This window comes from Amaranthus tricolor, chromosome 16 (assembly GCF_026212465.1).
Source record: "Amaranthus tricolor cultivar Red isolate AtriRed21 chromosome 16, ASM2621246v1, whole genome shotgun sequence".
NCBI classification, from domain to species: domain Eukaryota; kingdom Viridiplantae; phylum Streptophyta; class Magnoliopsida; order Caryophyllales; family Amaranthaceae; genus Amaranthus; species Amaranthus tricolor.
The window spans coordinates 11,673,082-11,683,081 of record NC_080062.1 but is presented as its reverse complement, the minus strand read 5'-3'; the positions used below and the strand labels follow the sequence as shown (position 1 = coordinate 11,683,081).

The following is a 10,000-nucleotide window of genomic DNA, read 5'->3' as shown; positions in this document are numbered from 1 at the left end:
TCAAGATATTATCGCTATCCTTGGATTGGACGAATTATCTGAAGAAGATCGTTTAACTGTAGCAAGAGCACGAAAAATTGAGCGTTTCTTATCACAACCCTTTTTCGTAGCAGAAGTATTTACAGGCTCTCCAGGAAAATATGTTGGCCTAGCAGAAACAATTAGAGGATTTCAATTAATTCTTTCCGGAGAATTAGATGGTCTTCCCGAACAAGCCTTTTATTTGGTAGGTAACATCGATGAAGCTACCACGAAAGCTATAAACTTAGAAATGGAGAGCAAATTAAAGAAATGACCTTAAATCTTTGTGTACTGACTCCTAATCGAAGTGTTTGGAATTCACAAGTAAAAGCAATCATTTTATCTACTAATAGTGGCCAAATCGGCGTATTAAAAGACCATGCCGCTACTGCGACAGCCGTAGATATAGGTGTTTTAAGAATGTTAGGCCTTGACGACCAATGGTCAACAATGGCTCTGATGGGCGGTTTTGCTAGAATAAGCAATAATCAGATTACTATTTTAGTAAATGATGCTGAGAAGGGTAGTGACATTGATCCACAAGAAGCTCAGGAAACTCTTGAAATAGCAGAAGCTAACTTGAAGAAGGCGGAAGGAAAGAGACAATTAATTGAAGCAAATCTAGCTCTCAGACGAGCTAGGACACGAGTAGAGGCTCGCAATACAATTTCGTAAGCTGTTGGTGCGTCCGAATAATCAAAAGAAGTTCCCTTGTCGGTAGAATCTATATATAGAATGCAACAAAAAAAAAAAAAAGAAATAGAAAAATTTATTAGATACCCCGAATCGAGGGTATCTAATAAGTTTTACCTACTATTGGATTTGAACCAATGACTCCCGCCGTATGAAAGCAGTACTCTAACCGCTGAGTTAAGTAGGTCTTTTATCATTCCAAAGAGGACTAAATATAACTATCAGATAGATAGATTATAAATCCAATATTGCTTATTAAGCAATATTAATTAAACAGATCAAAGAACTATGATGTTGGATCGTGGAATATTTATCTTGACAAGAAATTATCTACATGCTAAAATAGGGAGCATAAGTACAAGGGCTATAGCTCAGTTGGTAGAGCACCTCGTTTACACGCGCGCCAATGTTTTTCAGGGGAGTCCATCATGCAATCAAAAGAATTAATCTTTTTGATAAATCGATGTCTTACTCTATGACTTTATAGGAAACAAAACAAGAGAACAATAGCCTGACAATAAGTTCTAGTTTGGTCCGATTTAAGTTAAGTGTCCGTTTAGTTACCATTACCAAACAGAACCCATTATTGATTTGAGATATTGATAGGGTAAATACCCAGCCTATTAAATGCTAGGCATAATGAGTATAAGGGCCTCAAAAAATCTCTTTTCGTCCTATGAACTTTAAGGTGTATGAAGTTTCATATTGGATTCGTTAATCCGAACGATAGAGACTCCATTTAATTTTTCAATTGATCTAGGCCAAAGGCAGACCTACGTCAATATAACTCTTCTTTGAAACACTTTGGTAGTGCTTTTGAATCAAAATTCAAATAAATAATGAATCGGAGCACATGGAACCATTTTCTTTCTATCAAGAAAAAATATGGTGGACTAACTGGTATTTATATCAGTTAATGAAAGAGCCCAATGCAAAAAAAAATGCATGTTGGGTCTTTGAAACAGTTCAAATCATTTTGCGAATAATAAGTTTGATCTGTTTTACCGAGAAGGTCTACGGTTCGAGTCCGTATAGCCCTAGTAAATTTATATACTAGCGAATGAATATTAATAATTCATTCCAACCTAATCAACTATAATTGAATGGAATAAATAGATCGAGGAACACCCTATTTAACTGTGATATGATTTGTTTAATAGAATTTAATTTGTATCCAAGCCTCGGTTTGAAAAAGTCTCTTTGCCAACGTTTCATCGGCAAAGAGACTTTTTGTCTTTATATACCTTACCTATCAAAGCGCAAAACAAGTAGTCTTTTCTTTCCTTATACAATCAATAGAAATACTCTGTCGGAATTAGAATTAAATAAACTATACCAACATAATTCCAATTCTAAAATCGAAATTCTTCAACATTCTCTTACACGAGAATTCTCTATTATAAATAATATATAAATAATATAAATAAAAAAAGCGGAAAGAAAGAAAAAAATTCCAAATTGAATTATGATTTTTTTCCGGTTCAATATTTTCTTTCTTTAGTTATATAAAATCGAGGTGAAAGTGAGAAAGTTTTATTTGTATATATAAGATAAGAACAATAGAATAATTCTATAATATAGAATAAAAATTACAAGTGGAATGGAAAACAAAACAGAAATAAGATTCGAGTCAATCACTCTTGAAACGAAACACATCCCGCAGTAAACAAACGTAACTCGGTTGGTTAGGCGGTTCACTCAAAATAAATTGTTGTTTTAACTAAAAGAGTTAGAGTTATAGATAATTTGAGAATTCCAATTCGAATCAACTAATTCGACATATTTTCCACATTCATAAGGAGTCCGTCTATGTTTCTACTTTATGAATATGATATTTTTTGGGCATTTTTAATAATATCAAGTGTTATTCCTATTTTAGCATTTCTAGTTTCCGGAATTTTAGCTCCGAATAGCAAAGGACCCGAGAAACTTTCGACTTATGAATCAGGTATAGAACCTATGGGGGATGCTTGGTTACAATTTCGAATCCGTTATTATATGTTTGCGCTAGTTTTTGTTGTTTTTGATGTTGAAACCGTTTTTCTTTATCCATGGGCAATGAGTTTTGATATATTGGGTGTATCCGTATTTATAGAAGCTTTAATTTTCGTGCTTATCCTAATTGTTGGTTTAGTTTATGCATGGCGAAAGGGAGCATTGGAATGGTCTTAATCCCCGAATATTCCGACAATAAAAAAAAAAAGAAAAAAAAAATAAGATTGAAACAGTTATGAATTCCATTGAGTTTCCACTACTTGATCGAATAGCCCAAAATTCAGTTATTTCAACTACATCAAATGATCTTTCAAATTGGTCAAGGCTCTCGAGTTTATGGCCGCTTCTCTACGGTACCAGTTGTTGCTTCATTGAATTTGCTTCATTAATAGGCTCGCGATTCGACTTTGATCGTTATGGACTGGTACCCAGATCGAGCCCTAGACAAGCGGATCTAATTTTAACAGCAGGTACCGTAACAATGAAAATGGCACCTTCTTTAGTGAGATTATATGAGCAAATGCCTGAACCAAAATATGTTATTGCTATGGGAGCATGTACAATTACAGGAGGGATGTTCAGTACCGATTCTTATAGTACTGTTCGAGGGGTCGATAAACTAATTCCTGTGGATGTCTATTTGCCGGGCTGCCCCCCTAAACCAGAAGCAGTTATAGATGCTATAACAAAACTTCGTAAAAAAATATCTCGGGAAATCTATGAAGATAGAATTAAGTCTCAACAGAAGAATCGATGTTTTACTATCAATCACAAGTTTCGTGTTGAGCGTAGCATTCATACCGGAAATTATGATCAAGAATTGCTTTATAAATATAAAATTCGATCTACTTCCGAGATTCCTCATGAAACATTTTTCAAGTACAAAAGCTCATCATCTTCCCATGAATTAGTGAATTAAACAGGATTCTTTTTTTTTGTTTTTGGAATTGTAAGCAGCAAGTCAATTTTGATAAATCTCATCGTATCGTTTTTGATAAATCTCATCGTATCGTTAAAGTCAATGTAAAATATTTATACAAAAAAGGAAGGAGATATAAACAAGATGCAGGGTCGTTTGTCTGCTTGGCTAGTCAAACACGGGCTAGTTCATAGATCTTTGGGCTTCGATTACCAAGGAATAGAGACTTTACAAATAAAGCCCGAAGATTGGCATTCCATTGCTGTTATTTTATATGTATATGGTTACAATTATTTACGTTCTCAATGTGCTTATGATGTAGCACCAGGCGGGCTGTTAGCTAGTGTGTATCATCTTACGAGAATAGAATACGGTGTGGATCAACCAGAAGAAGTATGCATAAAAGTATTTGCTTCAAGGAGGAATCCTAGAATTCCGTCCGTTTTCTGGGTTTGGAAAAGCGCGGATTTTCAAGAACGGGAATCTTATGATATGTTGGGAATCTCCTATGATAATCATCCACGCTTGAAACGTATTTTAATGCCTGAAAGTTGGATAGGATGGCCCCTACGTAAGGATTATATTGTCCCCAATTTTTATGAAATACAAGATGCTTATTGAATGGTAAGGAATTTATTTTCACTTCTACGACATAAAGACTTTTTATATTATATATGTTCTGCTCTAGATTAAATAGAGTAACTGATGTCCCGCAGGTATTCTATATATGAAATATGGATAGATAAAAAAATAAAAGACAAGTCACGAATTCATTGAGATTTGAAAAAGTTTTCTTTTGGATGAGCTAAGAACCGATAGAATGAACTAAAAAGTTATGTATTATGAACTTTGTACCGCGTATCCATCAATTACTTACTTAGAGGGGTCAGAAAGTCCTATACCTATAAATTCTTATATTATTAGGAAATCAAGAAATATATACCAAAGGGAATCTGATTCTATTTGGAATTTATCTAAGATAATTCTTATTTATCGTCATCCTTTAACTCTTCGAGACTCTATTTTTATTTGAGTGTTTCAACTTTTTTTGAATATTTGGAATATGTATGAAGTATTAATATGCATTTTGTCTGAGAGTAAACACAATATGAACAAATAAAAAAAATCGAAAACATAAAAAAATTCGTTATTTTCATTTTACTTTTAAAAACTTTGGATCCATCTATTTTTTTTTTAGGGATAGGTGGGGTATCTTGGGCGATAACTAGCTAAATAACTTATGTACGTGTCATGATCTCGACTAGTAATGAATATGTATATCAATCCGTATTGGTTAATTTGTAGAATATATTATATATACTCATACAAAAGGTATGTGCCAAGAACCAGATTTGAACTGGTGACACGAGGATTTTCAGTCCTCTGCTCTACCAACTGAGCTATCCCGGCCATTCATTCACCCTTCTGGTGCATTATCTTCTCATTTTACTCGATAACTTGGGTCTATGTCAATTAAAAAAAGGACGAAAGTTATTACAAAGTCTTATCTAGGTATCGAAATCTCTTTGGTTTTCCAATTCGAAATTTGTCTATAATTTGATTATTATGAGTAATCATATGAATTGTGAATCACTCAAATGAGTACTCCTTGTTCAATGATATCCATTTGTATGTCTATCATATATATCACAAGACTTGTTATAAGAGAAAAACACTTCCGTCCAGATCCATTTTGAAAAGAAAAAAAAAGATAACTAGTTAGGGAGTCAAAAAGCTTTTGGGGATAGAGGGACTTGAACCCTCACGATTTTTAAAGTCGACGGATTTTCCTCGTACTATAAATTTCATTGTTGTCAGTATTGACATGTATAATGGGACTCTATCTTTATTCTCGTCCGAGTAACCGATTAACCGGTTCTTTCAAAGAAAGATCTATCAGACTATGGAGTGAATGATTTGATGAATATTTGATTCTTTTTTCAACTTGAAATAGAGTCAAAAAAATTCTTCCATTTTTTCATTTTTATTTCTAGAAAATTTCATATTCTATATTATCTCGAAATCAGAAATATCTAAAAATTCTAAAAATAGAAATACAGAATAGATTCGAAGTGCCATTAATCAGGAATTTCGACAGAAGAATTCTTCGAACAACCCAGCACAATCAACTCCATTTGTTAGAACAGCTTCCTTTGAGTCTCTGCACCTATCCTTTTTTTTATTCTTGCTTTCTGAATCCTTATTTTTTTTTTTTTTTTACTTTTGAAAAAGGAGTTGGCTCAGGATTACCCATTTTTATTAATTCCAGGGTTTCTCTGAATTTGAAAGTTTTCACTTAGTAGGTCTCCATACTAAGGCTCAAGCCAATTAAGTCCGTAGCGTCTACCGATTTCGCCATATCCCCCTTTTTTTTAAGATTTTTTTAAGATTAGGATCTCAGGGTGATGTCCTTCCCCTTTATTTTATTTTTTTTCTTTCATTTCGGTCGGAACCATCGAATTCATGAGATTTTATATGAATTACTATAAACCAAAAATTTTTTGTCTATCTTCTTTCATCTCTATCGGAAGTCTATATTTGACTTTTTTTTGGTCTAATCAGAAATGATTCTATCATTTCTGTAACTACAATTCAATATAGATGTATATATACCATATTATATCCTATTCCCCGTTGATTTTGCCATACAATTTTGAATACTCAAAGGGTCGATTCTTTTTTTTTGATGATAGTCTATAAATGAAAGCAGAAGAATAGCTTATTAAGATTCAAAGTTAATCTTTATCGATTCTAATTTTTGTATTTCGATTTTGAAATGAATTTGAAAATTCATAGCTCTACTAAATTAATAAATTAAAAAGAGAAATAGAATTTCATATAATTTCTAAATCTACTTGTTCTAGACACAAAATAGAATATACATAGAGAGAAATAAACTAAATTGAATATTTCTATTTTTTTTATTTCAAATAGTTATTTGAAATTCGTATCATAAAAGAATAAAAATGAATAAGCCTAAAATAAAATATAGTTTATTTAATTCCAGTGCATGTAGAATTTATGTGAGCCCGCTTAGCTCAGAGGTTAGAGCATCGCATTTGTAATGCGATGGTCATCGGTTCGATTCCGATAGCTGGCTTTTCTCTATTTTTAGTTGTATTTGTTCAATCTTTTTATTCTTTATATTATATCTATATTTATTCTATTTATATATATATATCTAAATATATATATATTTTTTTTTTTGAAATCGAAGAACAAAGAAAAGAATAAGGGTGCCTTTTTCTTCTTCAAAACGATCTATTATGTTATAGAAACTTCTAACTCTAAATAAAAGAAAAAGGAAAAGAAGAGGGGTCAATCTCGGCCGAACAAATCAGAAAAAACTCTTTCTTTTCTTTTTTTTTACTTATAATACAAAATATATAATATATAAAAAAGTTCGTATATGATGTATATACAATCCATTTCATTATTCATTGTAATACAATACTTCAGGGGATTTCGTTTCATTTATCATTTAGTTCAGTTTTAACTTAGGTTTTTTTGTCATATGGAATATATATATAAATTATATAAATAGAAATTAAAGAAAAGAAATAAAGAAAGGAGTCTTTATGTCGCGTTACCGAGGGCCTCGTTTCAAAAAAATACGCCGTCTAGGGGCTTTACCTGGACTAACTAATAAAAGGCCTAGAGCCGGAAGTGATCTTAGAAACCAATCACGTTCCGGGAAAAGATCTCAATATCGTATTCGTCTAGAAGAAAAACAAAAATTGCGTTTTCATTATGGTATTACAGAAAGACAATTACTTAAATATGTCCGTATCGCCAGAAAAGCCAAAGGGTCAACAGGTCAGGTTTTACTACAATTACTTGAAATGCGTTTGGATAACATACTTTTTCGATTGGGTATGGCTCCGACTATTCCTGGAGCCCGCCAATTAGTTAACCATAGACATATTTTAGTTAATGGCCGTATAGTAGATATACCAAGTTATCGTTGCAAACCTCAAGATACTATTATGTCCAGGGATGAACAAAAATCCAGAGTTCTAATTCAAAATTCTCTTGATTCATCCCCCCGGGAGGAATTGCCCAAACATTTGACTCTTCAACCATTCCCGTATAAAGGATTAGTCAATCAAATAATAGATAGTAAGTGGGTCGGTTTGAAAATAAATGAATTACTAGTGGTAGAATATTATTCTCGTCAGACCTAGCCCTAAAAAAATCCGAAGCAAGGGGTTTGGACAATTCGGCCCCTTTCTTCCGACAAAGTAAAATGACTTAAGGTTTAAAGTCGGGGGTTTGATACATATTTCTCCCAATCATATATTCTATCCCATCGTGAACTTTCCTATTGATGTATCATAGTCCACTCTTGAACAGTATTTTACGTACCACAGCAATTCGAAATCGAAGAAATATATAAAAAATAGAAATAGAAAGAAGGATCTAACTCTTATGTTCTAATAAGAGTATTTCTTGTTGTTTTATTTGTTACAGTTAGGAATGTTGGCAAATTTAATTAGGTTTTAGGTGAAAATACGGAAAGAGAGGGATTCGAACCCTCGGTAAACAAAAGCCTACATAGCAGTTCCAATGCTACACCTTCAACCACTCGGCCATCTCTCCTACACACTGATTATGACTCAGAAACTGAAAAAATAGCGAGCCATGCCTATGTTCATATTTCTAGTACTATATCTACTATTCTCTACTATTCGATTTTGGTTTGGCTAGGTACGACTACGACCAACCCACCAATACTATAAACTAATAGTTAATAGTATAACGATATAGTAATAGACAATTTTTTCTAAAAAAATTTTTTCTCGCAAGTCTTTTCTTGTGAACGAATCCAATAAATAAGAAATAGTTGTATAAGTCGTAGTAGAAAATATATATCTTTATTGAAATTTTTGGAAATGAATCCCTTTTTATGTTATTTTGTACTGTACAAACCCTTTGTTTGTGTAATCATTTTCCCATAAGAGGGAATGAGAAGAATTTTAGAATGGATTGATACCTATGCCTAGATCAAGGATAAATGGAAATTTTATTGATAAGACCTTTTCAATTGTGGCCAATATCTTATTACGAATAATTCCGACAACTTCAGGAGAAAAAGAGGCATTTACTTATTACAGAGATGGTGTGATTTGATTTTCTTTAGTATTTCATTTCCTTTTGCTGTTCCTAGTTTTAGGAGAACGGCACACGATTCGGGATATAAAGAACAAAAATTCTTACTTCCATATTATAGAAATAAAATAAACCTACGCTTGTTGAAGGTGAAGTTTCGAAATAGAACAATCCCTTCTGTCGTGTATCCCCGATTGATGCAACCTCAGATACTATGTTTCAGTTATCGATTTTAGTATTGAGCGAAAGGCGTAACCTTTGTGTTTTGTATTACAGGTCAATCCTACTTCCTAGTAATATAGTACCAATAGGCGGCATAGGGGAAGAAACACTACACTTAGCAATCAACAACACGAAAGCTTTGTTAAAAATTACTTACCTACTCCCTTTCTTTTCGTATCTTATCTGGATTGGGACTAACAAGAATGGTTGGGACAACAAACATCCATCTCGTTCGTACTTTGGATACCCATAGAACCATCGAAGACTGTTGAAGTGACTATTTCCCGGAAATTAGGAGGCGTTGAGGACAAAGGAATTGTTGGAGTTATCCTTTCTATTTAGTACGACGACACGCGATTCTAGTAAAAGCTCTTGCGCACGAAGGTTGGCTAGAGATTTTTGTAAAAACACTAGCCCCGCTGAGTTCATAATGAGAATGTTTTAACCCTTTTTGATTATTCCATGTATTTTTTATTTTCATTATGTATATTAAGGGAGGAGCCGTATGAGGTGAAAATCTCATGTACGGTTCTGGAACGGAGATTCTTTGATTTGAATCGAATAACGACCGTAACGGATGTCAGCTCAATCCGAAGGAAATTATGCGGAAGCTTTACAGAATTATTACGAAGCTATGCGACTAGAAATCGATCCCTACGATCGAAGTTATATACTCTATAATATAGGCCTTATTCACACAAGTAATGGAGAACATACGAAAGCTTTAGAATATTATTTTAGGGCACTTGAACGAAACCCATTCTTACCACAAGCTTTTAATAATATGGCAGTGATCTGTCATTACGTGCGGCTATCTCCACTATAGAAAGAAAAGGGAAGACAAAAACAAAATCTGCTAGTAAATACGAAAACAAGGCTCGCTACAAATGCATCGTCGAAAACGATGATTTCTTTGAGCTGTAGCAAAGAAAGAAACTTCATATTATCATATTAATAGAAGTCAAAACATGCCTAGATACTTTTTTCTATGTCTATGGATAAAAAAAGGATCTAATTAATAGAGAGGAAGCACCGTAAAGA

General features: G+C 33.1%; 4 protein-coding genes, 3 non-coding genes and 2 pseudogenes across 7 annotated transcripts in view; 7 read left to right on the top strand and 2 right to left on the bottom strand.

The window, feature by feature from the left end:
* The window catches only part of LOC130802091 (ATP synthase subunit beta, chloroplastic-like), a 3,803-nt gene extending 1,343 nt beyond the window's left edge, over positions 1-2,460 (top strand). Inside the window, exons 1-2 of the mRNA XM_057665992.1 lie at positions 1-278; positions 344-2,460. The exon at positions 1-278 is cut by the window's left edge and continues 1,343 nt beyond it. Of these exons, the coding sequence (XP_057521975.1) occupies positions 1-278; positions 344-696 (631 nt within the window). The 3' untranslated portion in view covers positions 697-2,460. The remainder of the gene's footprint in view (positions 279-343) is intronic.
* Positions 2,461-2,702: 242 nt separating this feature from the next.
* LOC130802071 (NAD(P)H-quinone oxidoreductase subunit K, chloroplastic-like) lies at positions 2,703-3,771 on the top strand (annotated as a pseudogene).
* Position 3,772: 1 nt separating this feature from the next.
* LOC130802079 (NAD(P)H-quinone oxidoreductase subunit J, chloroplastic) lies at positions 3,773-4,324 on the top strand. The gene has a single exon (XM_057665985.1). The coding sequence runs from the start codon at positions 3,773-3,775 to the stop codon at positions 4,247-4,249; it is 477 nt and encodes a 158-aa protein (XP_057521968.1). The 3' UTR covers positions 4,250-4,324.
* A 641-nt stretch (positions 4,325-4,965) lies between these two features.
* Positions 4,966-5,038, bottom strand: TRNAF-GAA (transfer RNA phenylalanine (anticodon GAA)). Its single transcript has one exon. It is a non-coding gene; the product is annotated as a tRNA-Phe (tRNA).
* A 1,617-nt stretch (positions 5,039-6,655) lies between these two features.
* On the top strand, positions 6,656-6,728 carry TRNAT-UGU (transfer RNA threonine (anticodon UGU)). The gene has a single exon. It is a non-coding gene; the product is annotated as a tRNA-Thr (tRNA).
* A 111-nt stretch (positions 6,729-6,839) lies between these two features.
* On the top strand, positions 6,840-8,702 carry LOC130802074 (30S ribosomal protein S4, chloroplastic). Its single transcript, XM_057665982.1, has one exon. It carries the CDS (start codon positions 7,207-7,209, stop codon positions 7,810-7,812), a length of 606 nt encoding a protein of 201 aa, XP_057521965.1. The 5' UTR covers positions 6,840-7,206; the 3' UTR covers positions 7,813-8,702.
* TRNAS-GGA (transfer RNA serine (anticodon GGA)) lies at positions 8,141-8,227 on the bottom strand. Its single transcript has one exon. It is a non-coding gene; the product is annotated as a tRNA-Ser (tRNA).
* On the top strand, positions 8,624-9,236 carry LOC130802543 (uncharacterized; annotated as a pseudogene).
* A 300-nt stretch (positions 9,237-9,536) lies between these two features.
* The window catches only part of LOC130802542 (photosystem I assembly protein Ycf3-like), a 1,142-nt gene continuing 678 nt past the window's right edge, over positions 9,537-10,000 (top strand). Inside the window, exon 1 of the mRNA XM_057666553.1 lies at positions 9,537-9,764. Within this exon, the coding sequence (XP_057522536.1) occupies positions 9,537-9,764 (228 nt within the window). The remainder of the gene's footprint in view (positions 9,765-10,000) is intronic.